This window comes from Rosa chinensis, chromosome 2 (assembly GCF_002994745.2).
Source record: "Rosa chinensis cultivar Old Blush chromosome 2, RchiOBHm-V2, whole genome shotgun sequence".
Taxonomy (NCBI): Eukaryota; Viridiplantae; Streptophyta; class Magnoliopsida; order Rosales; family Rosaceae; genus Rosa; species Rosa chinensis.
In genome coordinates this window covers 1,153,457-1,174,079 of record NC_037089.1, presented here as the reverse complement: position 1 = coordinate 1,174,079, position 20,623 = coordinate 1,153,457, and the positions used below count along the sequence as shown (strand labels likewise).

Here is a 20,623-nt window from a genome sequence, read left to right as displayed (position 1 = left end):
GTTTGGGTGAAGTGAATGGGCCGTGTTGGCCCAGTGGGCCTAATCACCATGGGGCCCAAGGGTTGGATGACTTTAACTCACAAGTCAAGAACTAATGATGACTCACACTTCGCAAACTTGAGAATAATGCATGCTAAGTTTTCGTTATATGTTAATGTTGATAGTGCGATTGGAGAAGGCAACGTTTCAACAACGTACGTTTTATGTAGATTCAAGTTTTCCTAACAGCCCTAGTTGCTTTACTCGGGTTTTTAAAGCTAATTTCACAACGAATGTTATTGTTTTTCTTGGCACAATCCTAGTTGCGAGAACCATCTCCCTCTTTGAGTCGGACTGTTTGAGATAGCGTTGTTTTAGGTGTTTACAAAAGGGAACTTTATAGTATGGTTTCCAATGTGAATGTCGTGTTGCCTAATGCATGAGTCTTAAGGTTGGCTTCATGCTATTGAAAATGACCTCTACATTCTTGTTTGTAGAAATATCACTATATGTATAAATTTGACATGAAGGAAAAATGAATCCGAATATTCTTACTTCATTCCGTTTCCTTTTTGTCAATAACGCAACACGTGAAAATTGTGTAATGATATCTTTTAATGTAAATATTATTATTATTTTTTTCACATAAGTAAACATGTCATGAGAGTTTGATAGATCATAATAATCTCCCCACACTTTGTTTTTGTCTCTATCACTTTTATTGGAGACGAAAACAAAAGGATTTATGCTATACTTGTTATATCATGAACTTTCAATATTTCATCTGTTATGCTTGTTATTATAGTTAACAAACAAAATTTTAATAGAATCGCTTATAGTGCTCTAAAATATTGAAAATCTAAAATCTAACCATTAAGTTAAAAAAAATGTTTCTGCCTCTCGAAAGAGAGTTTTCCCCTCCGCCTCCTTTCTCAGCTGGCGGAGGCCGTGTACTTACAATCTAGAAGGATGGCTTTGCCTCTTTCTGTGGTCCAAACTGTGGTGGTGAAGACGGGCCTCTCCGTCCAAACCTACCTAATTTTCTCTCTCAAGCTTCTGATGGGGGAGGTAAAGGTGATCTGGTGTTTGACCGGCTCTACAGAGGTATGATCGTGGGTGACATGAATGGCGGCGCTTGGTGTCTGAGGCCGTTGGAGATACTGGGTTTTTCGTTTGATGGTGGCGCTCTCTAGCATGGGTGGGATCGGTCGATTCTTATGGAGGACAAAGGGATCGGTGGTGTTCTTGATTTTTCATTGCCGACAGAGGTGGATGTCAGGCTGGAATTGGGTTTTGAGTATGGTGGTGGGACTCGTTATCCTCTGTTATAATTGGGTCCATTCCTGTCCGGGCTGCTTGCTGGTATGGGTGGCGGCCTTTAGAAGGATGCTATCAATGGTGGTGGTAGTGCAGGCGACGTACTCCGGCGAGTGGTGTATGGCGGCAGCGGCTTGACTGCACTCTCAACTAGGGTTTACCCTAGGTGTTTTGGTTGGGCTTGGTATTGGGCTGCTAGGGTTTTGTTTTGGGTCTGGGCAGTTGCTTTGTCTTTAAATTTGAGGGATATTGACCATTTACACAATTTGAGCCTAAAAATTGCCCACTTACTCCAGTAAGAGATTATTGCGCTCACTTACCCACCCATTAAAGACTATTTTAGACAAACTTTCATTATAAAACTAAAAGCATGCCACTCTCTCTCCTCTTTCACGCTAACAACGACCTCTCTCTCTCTCTCCTCTGCTTCCCGAGCCTGTCGCCGGAGGCCTGCATACTTGCCACCGGCGCTAGTCCTCATCACCATCCCAGTCAACGACGACTCTCCTCCTCTGCCACAATCCACGGCTCTGCTTCCCTAGTCACGTGACCTCCTCATGGTTGATTGCGATCGCTTTTGATGATCACGGAGCCTAAATCGCCGCCGTTGTCGTCCTCGTCTTCGAAGTAGTTGAGGGATAGGGGTCGGGTTTCAGAGCGATACTTCAGGCTCCGGTTCCATTCACTTATGGATCTGGATCTGAATTCGCTTCTTTCGGTTCAAATAATCAGCAGAGAAACGATGTCGTCGAGCAAGCTGTGCCCGGAGAACTCCGACGAGATGGCGCCGCTGACGGAGAGCAATTAAAGCGCCTCGAAGTGATGAGATAGAAGATTTCCCATAATAGTACTCATCACCGAGTTCACTACCGTCTTCGTCGGACAAGGATTGGACGATAGTTGGTCAGGAGTGAGGCGTCGGGGACTAGACGACGTGTCCATCCATGGAGGCTTCGGCATTCCGACCTCACTTCCCGATTTCGGTCGCCGATCAATTCAACATTTGCACTGTGCAGGTTTCAACATTTTTTTACTTTTTTTTAGTTGGTCTGAGGGGTTCTGGCTGGGGTGGAGATGTTGGGGACCGTGAGGCATAGGAATATAGTGAGATTGTTAGGGTTTTGTGTTTGATTGTGTTAGATTTTTGATGTTTAATTGTGTTTGGTTGTTTCAGGGAAGCCAAGGCTGGAGCCGGAGGAGCAGAAGCTGTTGTTCAGGGGCAATAATAATATTAATGGGAGGCAATAATGTTTCTACTGGGACAATAATGATATTATTGGGAGGCGAAAAAACGATTATTGAAATGCAATAATAAGATTATTGGGGGGCAAAAAAACGATTATTGGAGGCCAATAAAAATATTATTTGGAGGTAATAACAAGATTATTGGGGGCCAATAAAGTTGGACGTCGGATTTCGATCATCAGATTCCGTTCATCTGGTCCAATCACCGGAGTTCGGCGGCCGGTCACCGAAATCCCGCGGCCGGTCACTGGAGTTCGGCAAAGTCTCTCTCAAAGTGACAAAGGAAGAGAGAGCAAAATTGTCCTAAAAATAAACAAAAAAGAATAAAAAAATAACTTAATTGGATATAAGGGCAAAATATATATAAAATATTGTGTAAGTAGGCAATCTTTTAGAGTGTTTGGGTAAGTGGGGTTAATTAACTCCATAATTGTGTAAATGATCATTATTCCAAAATTTTAATTTAGTTTTTGGCCTTCATTCTTTTCTGAGTGATGGACCTATTTTTTCCTTGCATTGAGCAAGAGAGATCGCAAAGAAAAGAGAGACCTCGTCATCCCCATTGGAGTTTTTAAATCTTCTTCGGAGCTCTGCTTTTCTTTGTTTTGGGTTTAATCCTAAAAGGTGGTTGTGATAGGAGATTACTAGTTTGTTTGCTTTTTTAATTAGGGTAATTGTGTAAATGATCATTATTCCAAAATTTTAATTTAGTTTTTGGCCTTCATTCTTTTCTGAATGATGAACCTATTTTTTTCTTGCATTGAGCGAGAGAGATCGCAAAAAAAAGAGAGACCTCGTCGTCCCCATTGGAGTTTTTTAATCTCTTCTTCGGAGCTCTGCTTTTCTTTGTTTTGGGCTTAATCCTAAAAGGTGGGTGTGATAGGAGATTACTAGTTTGTTTGCTTTTTTAATTAGGGATGATTTTGTAGTAGTTTCTAAAGAACGGTTCTTTCTGTCAACCCCATAAAAATAAATAATTTTTGTACTGCTTGCTGAATTACACAATGAGATAATCTCTTTTACTTAAAAAAAAAACCATTACGTTAATTTATCATAGAAAATATACTGCAAATAAAGTATTGGAAAACACCATACAATTTTCAGATCCTCACTTTCCCCATCCAATTCCATTCCTCTCCTCTCATTCTCTTCTTTTTTTGTTTTCAGATAAAGCTTTGCTCCTTTATCTCATCTGTACATATCACGTGTCAATTTCCATCGTGACCACGTGATGTGTCTTGCTTGCGCCGATCGGACAGAAGTGGGCATTCCACACACGAATTGAGGAAGAGATTTAATGGGAGCTACGTACGGCTCTTATCTTGTCTCCTTTATGTGACAGATCCGAGCAGTCGGGCGAGAATCCAACGGCCGAAAGAGCCCCGGTCAAATCAGAAGAGAGTCGACCTTTGTTGACCGGCAGCTGAAAAACTCAATGTCAGCCACAAAACGGATTCTAACCCTTGTTTGATGAAACTAGGGTCAATTCCTTCCCTAAAACCTAGATATTTCATTTTCCATCATCTCTGATTCTGAAACTAGGCAATTCCTTTCAGTACTTGTCTAATACTATGGTGGATGTGAGCTCGATTTGTCTTTATCACCAAACAGTAGGACATTCTCGCAGAAAGAGGTCAGTCATTTACTACTAAAACGGTAAAACTGCACCAGTCAATACCATTTACCGTACATATTTCCACTTTTCATGCTTTACCCCCTCGTTTTCACGAAAGGGCGAGGAGCAGAGACTAATTAAGATTAGTAATTAATGAAACGTACAAAGCTTGATAGGGATGCATGGGAAATTAAATTAGTTGATAAATAATTAAAGTGATGGATAATCTACAAACCCTAAAGTCTATATATAAATACAGCGATAAAGCGAAAAGGGTTCTTCAGATCTGGTTTCTTATCATAGGGTTTTTATTTCTCTTTTAATCAAGAAGCAGCAGATGACGACCTGAGAAAGATGGTAGAGTTTTAAAGGGGCTGACAGAAGAGAGTGAGCTCAGATTACACATTTGTAATAAGTGAATATTTAGTCGATCCTCCTCATATTACACATTTGTGTGATGTGTGCTCACTACTCTATCTGTCGGCTACGATCGACTCACACACTGGTCGAGGATTCATCTTCTCTCTCTCTCTCTCTCTCTCTCTCTCTCTCAACAAAATCTAGCTGAAATGCGCAGGTCCAGTCTTATACGTGTCTCTTTGTTTATGAACCCAGATGGCAGATAGATAATTTCATTTTTCTTAATTATTAATTCTTTTCTCTCTGCTGGGATGATGCAGAAAAAGTAAAAGAACAAACCCAGAAGATATATGTGACACAATGATTTATTGGTACCGACTTGATGTTACTTGATGTATATCTAGCTAGGTCTATCGCTAACAATCTCTTTGATCTTATCATCAGTCTGTATCTGTGTCTCACTTATATTACATCTTTTTCTTTGAAGCTAACACCTTTTTGCTATCATAATGTTGATTAGAATAGTATTTTATTGTATATTTAGCCAATTTGATTAAAGGGGGTTTCAAAAGCGTGTTCAGTTTTAAGTGGATAATTGGCTCTGTCTAGTTTTTTTTTGAACAGATAAATCATCAAATTATGGCCAACGTGTTTTTTTTTCCTTTAAGGGGTTTGTAATGAGCTTCTTCATCTTGCATCCAATTGATCCATGCATGTATTTAGGTCTATGAGGTTTAGTTTGGTTGTCATACAGTTACACTATAATTAATATTGCATTCGATTATTCTTATTTCTGAAGTTTCAAGCAAAGGTTATGAACTTCTTTCATAGAAATGAAGATTTCACCTCTATTTTCCGCCAATGAACTCTCTAGGGTTCATCAGGGGGGAACTTAAAGCCCTGACTGATCTCGGCTGCTTTCAAAATTTCTCCCAAAATTGAATTACGTTCCAGATCCATTTTGCTCCATTCTCAGATTGGCAAGGTAACCGTTTGTTTCAACAATCTCCTTTTGTATATGTCACTCTACAGTCCACACACTACAGCAGTATTTTTCTCTATTATTGCTTTATTCGATCTTCTTGAAGTTTGAATTCAAAATCTTTTTGCTTAATCTGCAACAGGTTAACTTTCAACTGTCTAAATCTCCTTTGTGTTACTCTTTTAGTTTATTGATTTGTTTTCTATGGTTGCTGTTGTTTGAATATGTGATCTTGGTTTGTCGAGTGGGTTACTACTTACTAGCCAAGTTATGATAAAGAACCTGATTCATTGTAGAACATCGGAAAATGTAAACATAATAAAGCCCTTTTCTTTCTTTGCTTGTTTTGGAGGAAATCCAGGTTATTGTTGTTTTATATATCTAGTATTTCATATCAATAAGAATTTGACTTATGTGATGCTCAATATACTTGATCTCACTGATGCTAACTATTAAAGAAAAGTAGGAGAGGCTGATATTTTTAACAATAACATGTAAATTATAATCCAAGAGAGCTGCAAATTCCTGTAAGTTCAGTGTGCATCTTTAGTTTTTTTTCCCCCTTCTTCTTTTTCTTCTATATTTCTCAAGTACCTTTAAAGCAGTGTGTAGTGTATTTTAAATTTCATGTCTATAGATAGGTACCTTGACTTGCTTCTGTGGTACTAGATCGATCTATTGTAGTACTATTGGTCGTTGGAGTTCAAGCAGTGGCGGATCCAGGATTTGAAACCCGTCTAGGCTAATTATAAGTGCCCAAAAATTTCTTAATCATTACCTTGTGAATTGTGAAAGAAAGAGTTATGACCTTGTGAAGATTGATAGCTGAGGTGGGTTTGATTCTGAAATTAAGCTGGTAGCTAGGAAGAACATAGACTTGTGGCATTGGTTTGCAATGACCATCAAGAACCTGAGACACCCACTCCCACTCATCTGCCTTTCCTTTTTTGCTGTAAATGAAAGAAACCCAAAATTTGATCCTCTAATCCAAATAAAATGCCCCAAAAAAGAGCAAACTTCTTTCAAAAATAAACAATTGCTTTATTTTGGTTGCAGAAAACACTACAGGAGATGGAATGCTGTTGAGTTAAGAACTTTGCAAGTTGCATTCTTTTTCAGCTATAACAAACTCAGCCCTACAAATCCAAATGATTAGTTCTTTTCGTGTTGGTGTGTGTTTTTGGGGTTTATACCATACCAAATTTCAAGGCCAAAAACACTGATCTCATTTGGGTTCCTAACCTTCTCATAAATCAAACACAAATTTCTACAAGAATCACAACTATCACCATCATAAAGACTCCAAATTTAACTCCCCAATTTGGTAATTGAAAAAGTTTCAACATAAAAATCCCATCTTTCTCTGAAGTTTCTCACAAACAAAAACAGAAAGCAAACAACTGAATCCAAAAAAAAAAAAAAATACCACCAAGAACAGCACCACAACCACCACACTGATACACAGAGTAATCAGCTAGCTCAGGAAGAAGATTCTCACACTTTGGGCACCGAATCAACCTCACTTTTCCACCTGAGTCCCCCATTGCTCATAACCAAAGATACCCAACAAAACCCAGAACCCAAAACAAACAAAACACCACTGTAACTCACACCACTATTTCCATCAACAAACCCATTAAACAAATCAAGAGACTTGGAAAGAAAGAAAAGAAATACCTCCCGTTTGGAGCAAATCAGAAAACAAAGCAAGCTTGGATGGGGAAAGCCGAAGAAGATGACTGCAAGTCTGCAATGAAAATCAATACAGCCATACAGGGAGAAGAACTAGACTAAGCTTGGATGGGGAGCTGCAGAGGAGGGTTTGACCGTAGAGGAGAGAAGTGAGCTGCTGTGGGCTGTGGCTGGGGAAGAACGGGACTTTTACCTCCCAATGTTTTTTTTTCCCCTTTGGGTATGGGCTTAGTGGATATATACTTAGTGGTTTTTTGCCCAAAAAACTGTCTAGGCTTTAGCTCATATAGCCTTCTATTTAGATCCGCCCCTGAGTTCAAGTAGTATAGAAAATCAGAAGTTATTTGGTTACCGATCTGCTTCTATAGTTTAGCAATGCAAATTAACAAATATAATGTTGTCAAAGAAAACTATTATATTGTAAGTAATTAAGTAGGTGTAGTAAAAATATAAAGGTGGGATTAATTAAAACATCAAATTAAGTAATATAAAAAAGCGTGATAACTGGGGTTGGGAATAACTAGAATTTCAGAGTAATAAACTAGTTCTGCAATTGGTGTGTGTGTGTGTACACACATATACGGAGGCATTCTGAAGAGGACGTCCTCACTGTCACTAAAGTGTGGACATCCAAGATTTCTGCTCGATCAAGTGTCGACGGCGTAACGCCTCATTGTCGGATAGAGGCTAGGGGCACCTTGGACCAGTCTGCAGTCGTGTGGCATCGCCGGCGACTAGTTTGCAGCACTGCCCAGAACCTTCGACCTCGATTGCTGTCCAAAAGCGGTCTGGGATGCCTCCGACCTCCGTCAGACACGATTCGCACCGCTATCGCTGCCTGAATGCTCCTGCAGCCTCGACGTTCACACTTTAGCGATAGTGCGGACGTGTATGTGTCTATATATATAGTTGCTATTGTTAGATATTCTGTTTTTGGATAGAGAAAGTTTGAGAGAATGGCTATACGTTGCAGCCTTTGTTCTATTTCTTGATTCTCAGATCTATATCTCATTAATGTAGTGGCTTAAGGATATAACCCTAATGCAACACCTTATGTGCAATCGCAGCCATACATTTGGTAGTTGATCAGATCACACACGTGTCCACATAGATAAATTACAATTAAACAAAACAGAAGTAATTCAATATTTAACACTCCCCTTTAAATTTCTAATTGTTTTACTCCTAGAAGATATCAGATATAAGTAAACTTGTCCTTCAACAATGCTTTTGTGAAGATATCTACAACTTGTATTGTGTTCTGCAATATCGCACTGCAATTACATTGTTTTGAACTGCATATATGATGAAGTAATATTTCCTTTTGATGTGCTTGGTCTTATTGTGAAAGACTGGATTCTTTGACATTGCAATTGCAGATGCATGTATTGTCACACAATAAAGGAGTAGCTTCCAGCTATTCTTCACCAAAGTCTTCAAGAACATATCTCAGCCAAATTACTTGAGGTGTTGCTTCTGCTGCACTCACATACTCAACTTCTGCAGTTGACAGAGCTATACTTTGCTGTTTCACTAAAGCCCATGAAAATACACCAGAACCAAATGTAATGCATATTCAAATGTGCTTTTCATGTCATCTTTACTTAAACAAATTAGGTTTGGCTCTTGATCTTTCTCTTTCTCATACTTGAGGCCAAAATCAATTGTTCATTCAATGTATATGAGAACCCTCTTTGCAGTTCCCATGTGAATTTGAGTTGGATTGTGCATGAATCTTGACAAGAGACTTGCGACATACATGATGTCTGGTCTTGTTGCTGTCAAGTATAGTAGGCTTCCCACTAAGCTTCTGTAAATAGTCGAGTCCGCAGCTTTGCTTTCATCTTCCTTCGACAGTTTTTCATTCACAATCAAAGGTGTTGCAATTGCATTGCACCATTTCATCCCAAATTTCTCAAGGAGTGTTTGGGCGTACTTCTTTTGGTGAATGGAGATTCTATCATTGCTTTGAATAACACCAATGCCCAAAAAATGATGTAAGAGACCAAAATTGGTCATCTCATACTTCTTCATTATATCCTCCTAAAATTCCAAGATCATTCTCTCATTGCTTCCGGTAAACACCAAATCATCAACATAAATTGACACAATAAAGATATCAGAATTACCTTCAGATTTTGTGTACAGGGTTGCTTCACTTGGACTTTTTTGAAATCCATTTTTGATGAAGTAAGAGTCAATTTCTCCATACCACGCTCTTGGCGCTTGCTTCATCCTATAGACAGCCTTCTTAAGGTTGTACACTTTTTCTTCTGCATTCTTGACTACAAAGCCTTGAGGCTGATCCACATGAACGTCTTATTTCAACACTCCATTTAGAAATGCTGATTTAACATCCAACTGATGCAATCTCCAACCTTTATGTGCAGTTAACGCAATTAGTGTGCAGATTTGTCTAATCTAGCCACAGGTGCAAAAGTTTCGGTGAAATCTACTCCTGGTTGCTGCGAATAGCCTTTTGCAACTACCCTTGCTTTATTTTTCCTGAACTGAACCGTAAATTTAGCTTTGTCTTGTAAATCCACTACCACCTATGACCTCTTTGTCATTAGGTCTATCAACCAATTCCCAAGTAGAATTCTTCTCAATTACTGCAATTTCATCTTCCATTGCTTTTTGCCATGCTCCATCCATTACAGCTTCTTCAAGGCATTTGGCTTCTACCACACAATAATTATAAGTGGCATACATATCACTTAAGACTTCTCATTCTCAAAGGTGTTGAACTTGGACTGGAGGTCTGTGATTGTGCTGATAGAGGACTTGCATTGTAGGTTGAGGAGGTGTAATTGGAGTGACTAGTTCCGCATTTGCATCATCTTCTTCCTGATTAATTTCTTCATTTGCAAGAATTGTCGCATAATGCTCCGAACTTGTCTCCCAATTCCACGATGCTTTCTCATTGAAGATCACATCTCTTGAAATCACTATCTTCTTTGTCTTCAAGTTGAACAATCTGTAGCCTTTTGTACAACTACTATATCCCACAAAGGTACACTTGTTACTTGATTCCTCAAACTCGTGTCCGAGTTGGTTAGGCACATGAGCGTAGCAAATTGAACCAAACACCTTGAAATGATTCACTGAGCGTTTTGTTCCACTAAAAGCTTCAAATGGAGTTATTTTCTCCTATGCTTTTGTAGGACACCTATTTAGCAGGTAAATTGCTGTAAATGTAGCTTCTCCCTAGAAATCGTAAGGCATTTTATTCTCATGCAACATGGACTTTGCCATTTCAACAATTGTCCTGTTTTTCCTCTCAGCATGCAACTCCATTTTGTTGAGGAGTATATGCAGCTGTGAGTTGCCTTTCAAGTCCCATGTCTTCACAAAACTTACTAAACTCATGTGAGGTATACTTAATTTCTTGATTTGAAACCCACTTTGCTTTTCGACCATCATCTTGAACTTCTTAAACACTGTGAATACTTCTAATTTCTATCTAAGAAAGTATAACCACACCATTCTAGTGCAATCGTCAATGAAAGTCAGGATATACATGTTTCCAGTTTGAGTTCGGTCTTTATTGGTCTGCATACATCTGAATGGATGAGTTCCAATGGTTTGGATGCTCTCCATGCTTTCTCCTTTGGAAATGCTTCTCTATGTTGCTTACCAATTGCACAACCTTCACATATCTCATTTGCTTCATGGATTGATGGTAGCCTGTAAACCATATTTTGTTGCTGCAATTGCTTTAGGCTTTGAAAATTCAAATGTCCAAATCTCCTATGCCATAGCCAAGTAGAATCTACAACATCCGTCTTCATAGCAATGTAATTGAAATACTTGAGGGTAAATGGAAAACTTATATTCCTTGTCTTTTTCACCCTTGCAACAAGATTCTTGAGTTTTCTATCATCATAGATGTCGACTTCATCATCAGTTCATCACCAAACAACAAGAAGTACCCATATTCCATTCCTACACTTAGCAAGTTTTGGTCCCATCCTAGAACCAACATTACTTCTCTCATATACCTTTTCCCTTTCTTGGTTTCAATTGCAAGTGTACCTCTGCCAGTTGCTTGAACCAAGGCTCCATTTCCCATTTTCACTTGGGCTGTTATGGAGGTATCAAGATCAATGAGGAGAGACCTATTTGCTATCATGTGATCGCTACACCCACTGTCTATATACCATACATTATCATCTGTCTGCATCGTTGCAGCTTGACATGCAAAGAATAAATCTCCATCTGCATCTGCTGGCTTTGCTTCTACTTGCTCAGTATAGTTGCTTGGCTTTGTTGGTTTCTTTTGTAGTTGCAATCCTTCTGTACGTGGCCAAAATGGTTGCAATTTGAGAACTTCGGCTTCCCTTTGAACCAACAGACTACATGATGGTACTTGTTGCAAATTTTGCATTGCAATTGAGAAGAAGTACTATTATTTGCATAATTTTGCTTCACTTCAGCATTACTTTTTCCTTCTCATTTCTTGTTCTTCCCTTTCCAACACTTCTTGGGCTTGGAATGATTAGATTGGCTCTCTCTTAAACCAATGCTAAGAGTTTGAAATGCACTCTATGTTGCATTCTCAGCATGTCTGTTTAATTGCTTATCAAAAGCTTTGATTGACCCCATAATCTCTTGAATTTCTGCTGTTTCCATGTCTTTGGTTTCTATAAGAACCGAAACTATAGGATCATATTTTGGGGTTAAGCTTATGAGTATTTTTTGCAGAACTCTTCTATTTGGAAAGTCTTCTCCATAGCTTTTCATTTGATTCACAACATCAGACAATCTAGTAAAGTATTCTTTAAGCAATTCATCTTCTTTCATTCTTATGTATTCAAAATCGGGTTCGTCTACAGTACATTAATGTACCGATACATCAAGTAGACTATGTTCAATGCAGAGGTAGACTAGCTCAGTACATGGGTAGCCATGCATGGAGTTAGTCTACCCATGTACGGAGCTAGTCTACCTCTGTATTGAACATAGTTTACTTAATGTATCGGTACATTAATGTACTGAAGTATTTTCCTTCAAAATCACGCTTTAAAGATTGTAACTTTACAGATCTTACCTTGGGATCTCCTTTGAATTCTTTCTACAGCACCTCCCAAGCTGTCTCTTCGTTGGAGATTCTTGGGAATATCTTATCTGACACTGCATTTTGAATCAAAGCGAGAGTTTTTGCATCCTTAAGATGTTGTCCTTCAAGATTTGCTTTTGGATTGCTAATAACTGCGATGTATCTTCTAGGATCTTGAACTCTTCTTCAACAAAACTCCATAAATCTTGAGATTTGAAAACGGTTCTCATTTTGATTCTCCAGAAAGCATAGTTATCACCCGTGAAGATTGGAGCGTGAATTTCATCGCTGCTACTTGATCCAACCATAATTTTGCTGTAATCGAATATGGGATTTCACAGTTGAAATTTCCCCGTTGCAATCGCGATGCCCAAATCTGGATCAGAACTGAAGCTCTGATACCATGTTAGATATTGTGTTTTTGGATAAAGAAAGTTTTTAGAGAATGGCTATACGTTGCAGCCTTTGTTCTATTTCTCAATTCTCAGTTCTACATCTCATAATGTGTTGGCTTAAGGATATAACCCTAATGGAACACCTTATGTGCAATCACAGCTATACATGTGGCAGTTGAACAGATCACACATGTGTCCACATGGATAAATTGCAATTAAACAAAACATGAATTAATTTAATATTTAACAGAGATATCACTTTATATCATGTGGTCTCACAATTTATAAATCTTTATTGAATGCCTTGATTAACCTGTGGGACAACTTTATCTCAACATTGTTGTAGAATTATGGTACAGTACTGGTTTCTTTTATGTTTTCGGGGTCGTTAAATCAATTACTTGCACAATGCTGATCTTATTTCTTATATATGATCAGTTTGAAGCATTTGGATACAGATTAAAAGTATGTTCAGGCCATGGATATCCCCAAATTAAGTGGCTTTTGCTAACTGTGGTAATATGCATGCCATGGGATCTCTAGGATTGCCAGAGCAGCAAGTTCTTTAGCTTGTTTGGGTGTTATTTAATATCAGTGTATGGATCGGTTCTTTATCTCATGCATACTTTGGCAGTACATCTTAATGTGGTTTTATGCATGTCTCTCCACAGATTTCCTATGTGTCTAATAATGGAATTATTAAAGTTCAAACGTCTTGTTATTGAGCTATCGTAACTCATGCAGAACTATGAAAATGCAAGAAGTGTAGACTTAAGTGGACTTTACATTATCTATATTCATTAAGTAAATAACAATTGATTTAGTTTAAGATATATAATAAGAAATATATGTGATATCTCTATTAGTTACCTATTGAGATTGTATGTCTCTCTTTGGGAGTTGGAAATTCAAGTTGACCTTTACTTGATTAACGTACATTAAGCTTATGTGAGAAACTTTAGTCTCCTGAGTGATGAGCTTTAGGCTTCATCTGGACTCTTTTATGGGATGAGTTCATCATGAGTTTTGCCTATATATATAGCAGAAGATAGTCCCTGCCTCTACCACGCCAAAACATTCAGTTCATTTCCATTAGTGAGGTTAAACAGTGGTAGAAGGCAGAAGACAATTCCCTTGGTGAGTTGCTGCGAAAAAGGCTTCTTTCCTCTCTTGCTGTTGAAGTTGCTATGTTGGTGAACTGCTGTCAAGATGTATTCACTTGGTCAAACTATTCTGGATGGAATCAAGAGTGCAGATGCAGGTAAACTCCCAATCCTATTAGAAATGTTCTTATATACATATTCATATATCTGCAGTATATGTGTTTGTGTTCTTATGAACTGATTTTGTTTTGTGATTATGATCATATGGTTGCTGTATCATATTTTAACAAGAAGGTTTCTCAAATACGGTCTCAGACCGGGTACAACTCGGTGGAAGAGGACATGTCAAGCGGAAGCTTCTGTTATCACTGGTTAATTACTTTGTTCAGGTGTAAGCCTGTGAATCATGGGAGCAATTTCGTCTGCTAATACCAAATTCAAAGGAGCTGTACGTGCTGCAACAAAGATGGCCGTTGGGGAGCTCAGCTCTGTGGGAATCAGAGTCCTATTATTTGGCTTGGAACTTTCAATACTGAGGTGGAAGCTGCCATTGCTTATGATAGTGCGGCAATGAAGCTTTGCAGAAGAGAGTCCCAAGGAACTTATTTGAGTGGACCAAGGTCACAAATCAAGAGCTAGCCATACTGTTAGAGCCTCTATAGCAAAGAAGTTATTCTCAACATGATCAAGGATGGTTTCATACCAGGCTAGGTTTTTTGTATTCCTCATGGCTCGCCAAGCTAGCAGATGGTGTGCAAAAGAGATCTCTTGCACAAACAACTCTTCCAGAAAGAGCCAACACCAAGTGACATGGGTAAGCTGAACAACAGACTTGTCATCCCTCAAAACTATGCCACTAAATACTTCCCTTGCATTGACAAGGCAATGCAAGGAAGGTTGGAGCCGGATATCCGGCTCCTGACGTGGAGTTGACATGTTCTGCTGAATTTTGGGTGCTCCCCCGTCATCACCTACTATGCCAATAATTTTCTAGGGGAAACCGATGACATTAAGCCACATCCATGAAGTGGTGCGACTAGTAAATGGTGAATTTAGAAGAATTAGCCTGTTTATTTGGTGTGTGTGTGTGTGTGTATCATTGTGGACGTTAATTGATGAGTATATGACTTGTTTCAAATTTTGAGCTAGGTTAGAGTCATACCGATCCTTAAACCCTTTAAATGCTTTAAAAGAATTTCACTTAGAGCTTTGCAGGATTTATGTTGATAAGGCTCTTAACACCCTTTTTTATGCCAATAATAGTTGTAAATTGAGGAAATTTTCATTGATCTACCATGAGTTTTGCATCCTTTGATCTTCCTTTTCCTGTTGTTTTTCATTGGTTTACAGAGATGACCAGTGCATTCCTTGATCTTCAGCTGTACATATTCTGCACGACATAAAAAAGAATGTGGCTTTTGGCCGCGTGGCAAACACTACGTGTGTCTTGTACAACTTTGGGGGACCAAAATTGAAATCCTAGATTGTTGCAGCCCTCCACTGAAATTCTCCTCTTCTTGTAAGGACTCGCTCGCTCGCTCTACCCTACTCTGTATCAACCTCAAGAAGCTCAGCTGTGCTTAAAGCACGAGCAGCAGTTCAAAACCTATCAAAAACCCAGAAAGACTCCATTTTTTGTTGTTGTGTGTGTATGAAAACAAATGTCCATGAGCAACAAGACCATGCTGCAGGAGCTTTGCGTCAAAAGGGGTTGGGTTGCACCCAAATATAGTAGCACCAAGCAAGGCCCAGATCACGTTCCTCAGTTCTCTGCCACCGTCGTCGTCAACGGTGTCAGCTTCGCCTCTCAGGGCTTCCTCAGCTCCAAGAAGGAAGCTGAGGCCTTTGCTGCCGGAATCGCATTGGAAAAGTATCTTGGCCCCCAAACCCAACTGCCCATTACCCCAAAGTTCAATTCTTTCTCATCCCCAGGTAACAGGGTTTTACAAGGGTTTTAGCTACTATTGATCTATTAACTTCTGTAGTGGAATTTTGATTGTTAACTTTGTACTGCAGTGAAAGTAGCTCATGTTGTTCCACAATACAACAATGTGGCAAGAGTTGAGGAGAATCAGGCATGGGTGAGTCTCAGTGTTCTCATAATTGATGTCAAAGTTTTCGACTTTTAAGAGTTTAAGTTAACCATATTAAGGGGCTGCAAGATTAGCTTACATTGTTGTTCATGATATGTTGTTGATTTGGAATGTTACAGTAAAATGTACTGGACCTCTTTGAGGATTGGTATAAGTGTAGAGTAGGATAAAGCTTTGTTAGATAGAGCTTAAGGTTAATGAGATAAAGTCTTTTGTTAATTGTTGTTTGTACAAGGATTCATGGTTGTGCTTAGTAACTCCTGCTTACAAATTAACTTTTGTTTTTTCGCTTATCTCGTTTAGCTATTACTGTGTCGTGCAATTTGATTTGTTATGTACTGTCTGCAACTTTTGATGGGGTAGAGTAATTGCCTTTCTCTCGCAGAATGAGACTAATGCCATACAGGAAAAGAAGGGTGCTGATGAACTGGAGCAGTTGTTGGCTAAAGAACGAAAGGTTTGCTTTGCGTTATTTGGTTTTTGCTTAATGATTTGGTTGGTTGGATGAAGTCATGAGCCTTTGAAATGTGTTGTTTTATGATTGACCAGCTGTGGCACATAGAGAAGCTTCAGCTCGAGATGAAAAACCTTGAATTAGTGAATGCGATTGAAGTGAAGAATAATGAGGTTCAGCGGTTTGAGAAGAAGCTGGAACATATGGTAAGCATAATGTTACTATGTTGATGTCAATGAACTTAGGTTCTATTTGTGCATGAGTAATCATGTAGCCAGAATATGGTTGGCTTAGATAGTCTTGGCCGTTTTTATATAATATGAGCAACTGCTCTCTGTTTTTCTTTTAGAAAGAGATGGCAACAATGGAGCAGAAGAAAACCAAAAGCATGATATCATTGGCAGAAGAGAAAAAGGTTTGTTCTCAATTATCCTTTTGCAAATGTCAGATTCGGATCTTTTTCGTTCTTTCTTCTTGTCAACTGATGAATGAATCTTTGAAATTTATTTTTGGCTATTGACCGTCAATTGCAGAGAGAAAATGAGAAACTTCATACGAAAGTTGCTGAATTGGAAAAGCTACTCCAGGCCAAACATGCAGTGGATGGGGATATGGAAGTGAAAAAGATCAACAGTCTCTCTGACTTTTCCAATGCACTTGTTGTAAAGGAGCAGAGCTATAATGATGAACTTCAGGAGTCTCGTAAATTGTTGATCAATGTATGTAAGTTTGTTCTTTCTGGTGCAACTGTTTTTGTGGTTTGTTAATTATAATCTAAATGTTATAATATTATTTCTAAAACATTTCGCTGTACTTTATACTTAATTCATTTAATTATTGATAAGCCTTAAACATATTGGAGCCTCTTGGCCAGATTTGTTGATTTGCTAATCTTGATATGCACCGAGTTTGTTGGGAAGGTTGGAAAAATTGTAGTGGTATTGTAGTGTGTTGGCTGTATTTTGAGAACAAGGTTGTAGATGGAATGTGTGTCCATTTTCCAAATTAAGTAGTCATGTGATCGGGGTACGTAGAATGAGATTTTCTCAGATTTTCAAAATGAGATTTTAACATGCTTAGCTTAAGGAATGTCTGGAGTCTTGATGATTCTTAATGATATTGGGTGCTGAATTAGGACACTATTTGTGACTATTAACTGCTTTACCGAGTTAAGATGCTAAGATAGAACTAATGGAAACTAGAAAGTTGCACAAACATACCAGGAAAAAGATTTATTGATATAATTATAGTTTAACAAAGTAAATCACACGTACATTTCTTTCGGTACAACATAGTTTTTTTCAAGGGTCTGCCTTACTCTTGTTTGTAGAATAAGGTTAACAGAGGGCAGTGCCTTCTTTCTGTGTTTTGATACTATCAAGTGATCGATTACTGCGTAAAAATTTAAGAATGGTATCTTTTCTGCCATTTGTAGACGGACTATATACATTCTCTAAATTAGTAGTCGAGCGATCAGAGTAAAATGAGATTTCAACATCATCAGCTGAGGGCATGTCTGTAAGATCCTTGGCTTTCATTCATATAAGTGGCAATTTAGGACACTGCTTTTGATCAACAGGATGCAAAGCCACCTTAAGAGGCTAGAGTTATTTGCACAAGAGATGGCAATGAGGGAAAGTATAGAAAGTGTCACGGAAATAGTTTATCCGACTCTGTGTTAATGATTGCCATAGTTAAGCCGTTTCAAGGGCCTAGGTTTTTCTAGTCTGGTTAGTTGAATCGGGTTTACAGGGGAGTTGCCTTTGTCTTGAATTCTTGATACTACTGAGTGATCAACGGAATGTGTTCTTTCAGAATATGATGATAAGTTAATTTCGTGAATGCATGCTGGAACCATCTACTTGATAAACTCGTTTTAGTTTGCGTTGGTATCATTAATTTATCATTCGATCTGTACTGTGAGTTTTAACTTCTGATTTGATAGAAGGTTGTGTTTCAAGTTAAGATAAGAGTATCTATTTCCATACGATGTGCTTTTGCTTATTAGTCTAATGATCGATTATTGTGGACGTGCATTACCATGTTTATTGGCATTGTCATGACCACTTATAAGGTAATTAAATGGGCTGTATTTGTTAATTTAGGTCTCTGTGATTTTTTCAGTGTTGTGCATCTTGAGGAGCATACTGTAGCTGTTGTTCTAGTCTAATTTTTTTTTTTTTTAATTTGCAGGCATTGCGTGATGGTTCAAAAGTCTCTATTGGGGTGAAGAGATTGGGAGATCTCGACTGGAAAGCATTTCAAGATGCAGCCAAAAGAGAATATTTTGTAATAGAGGAGGTAAATGAGAGGGCAATGGAGTTATGCTCTAAGTGGGAGAATCACATTGGAGATCCTGATTGGAATCCATTCAAGATCATCACGGATATGAGAGGAAGGAACAAGGTACTTGTTCAAGTAATTCTTTCACCGAATTCTACAGTTCTACAAACTGCTTAGATTGTTGCTCTTGGCATTAGTTTCCTGCCATTATTTCCTTGTACTCAAACTCTTTTACTTCCCAGTTCTCACTTTGCCAACTGAAAAGCAATTATGGTTGCAGGAAATTGTTGATGAGGAAGATGAAAAGTTAAAGAATTTAAAGGAGGAATTGGGTGATGAAGCGTACGAGGTGGTGATAACTGCATTATTAGAAATGAAAGAGTATAATCCCTCCGGTAGATATAAAGTAGAAGAGCTATGGAATTTCCAACTAGGTAGGAAGGCATCATTGATAGAGGGAGTCCAATATCTTCTGAAACAACTTGATTTGGTTAACACTAAGAAGCGGCAAAGAAACTGAAGCAATGGATCACCGCAGAGTTCTTTGTGTTCCTAAGCCTTGTAGTCAGTCCACTCCGTGCGAGTCATATGAACTGATTAACCTCTCCTTTTGAAGATCAAATGAAGCTTTCAAATTCCATATACACTGATTTCATAAAATTCTGTACCAAGGTTTTGCTATGCTGAGTCCCATAGAAGTGAGTGAGATTTATGACTAATCCCAGATATAATCTCAATGAAATTGATAGTAGGGTAAAAGATCTCTGTTTATTCCTGTCGAAGCTTATGTATGTGCAGGTATTATTTGGTTTTGATGTATCATCCATTCTTAAGGCGAATATTAAGTTGCTTGAAATATTCGTGATGATATGTTTCCTGATTTGATTCTGGTATTGCTAGCTGTCATATGCAGATTTTACCCACATAAGTTGTAACTGTTTCATCTATCCCCTGTTGTGTATATGTTATTTTTCTGTTATTTCTCTTCTTTAATTTTCAACTTTGGTTTCAAAAACCTTTTGCTTAATCTGCAACAGGTTAACCAGATTATCAAGGTACTATTATTACTGTTTGTTTTCTATGTTTGCTGTTGTTTGAATATGCGGTCTTGGTTTGTCTGAGTGAGTTTACTATCTAGATGGTGATTAACTTGATTCATTGAAGATCTGAAAAGGTAAAGATCTATAAAGCTCTTTTCTTTCTGGGCTTGTCTTGAAGAAACTTTAACTGATTGTTGTTTGATTGTACATATTTACTTCTATATAACTTATTTACTTCACATAATTTTGATCTTTTTTCTGGGTATTGATTTTGATGTATCTAATACTTAATCTGCTTGTTGATGCAAAGTTCAAACCGAGAAAGAAAAGTAGAATGGCAACTGGTTAGTAAATATCTACATATGGGGATATGGATATGTTAGAAATATGATTTAGTAATATGAATTTATTATGTTTTATATAGGTGTGTGTGTGTGTATATATATACACACAGAGCTTCTCCACTGCGGACGTCTGCAGTTTTTCTTAGGTACGGATTTCCAATTTTTACCCACGTTTTGATCATATTTTCACATCTTAACCGTTCAGTTTTTAGGTCCTAATGTATAGATCATCTCTACAAATTTTCAGCCAAATTGATGATCGTTAAGGCATTCAAAACTGCAATTTACCATTATAAACACGAATGGTTCCGGTTCGACAGATTCGGTTCATTCACGTAAATTGCAGCTTTGAATGTCTTAACGATCATCAATTTGGCTGAAAATTTGTAGAGATGATCTATACATTATGACCTAAAAACTGAACGGTTAAGATGTGAAAATATGATTGAAAAGTGGGTCAAATATGGAAATCCGCACCTGAGCAAGGTTGTGTATATATATATATATATATATGATCGAGAACTACAAATTTTAGTGTGTGTGAGGCTTTGTATATTTTATCTTCTACAATTCACATATACCTTGAGTTGCTTCTGTGGTATTAGATCTACTGAAGTATTGTTGGTTGTGGGAGTCCCAAGTATAGAAAATCAAGTTACTCT

General features: G+C 38.1%; 1 protein-coding gene and 1 long non-coding RNA gene across 6 annotated transcripts; one reads left to right on the top strand and one right to left on the bottom strand.

The window, feature by feature from the left end:
• The first annotated feature begins 4,281 nt into the window (after window positions 1-4,281).
• LOC112188234 (protein INVOLVED IN DE NOVO 2) lies at window positions 4,282-19,416 on the top strand. 5 transcript variants are annotated; one of them, XM_040514256.1, is made up of 11 exons: window positions 4,282-5,501; window positions 13,690-13,905; window positions 14,042-14,561; window positions 15,098-15,679; window positions 15,764-15,828; window positions 16,226-16,297; window positions 16,390-16,500; window positions 16,644-16,709; window positions 16,828-17,013; window positions 18,488-18,700; window positions 18,858-19,416. In XM_040514256.1, the coding sequence occupies exons 4-11, from the start codon at window positions 15,409-15,411 to the stop codon at window positions 19,095-19,097; spliced, it is 1,224 nt and encodes a 407-aa protein (XP_040370190.1). In that variant the 5' UTR covers window positions 4,282-5,501; window positions 13,690-13,905; window positions 14,042-14,561; window positions 15,098-15,408; the 3' UTR covers window positions 19,098-19,416. The 5 variants fall into 5 exon arrangements, with proteins under 5 accessions (XP_040370190.1, XP_024183086.1, XP_040370192.1 ...); XM_024327318.2 differs by having other exon boundaries at window positions 14,039-14,561; XM_040514258.1 differs by lacking the exon at window positions 14,042-14,561.
• Window positions 6,059-9,682, bottom strand: LOC112188235. The gene is made up of 2 exons (XR_002931368.2): window positions 6,925-9,682; window positions 6,059-6,448 (listed from the first exon to the last, which is right to left on the bottom strand). It is a non-coding gene; the product is annotated as an uncharacterized LOC112188235 (long non-coding RNA).
• Window positions 19,417-20,623: the final 1,207 nt, after the last annotated feature.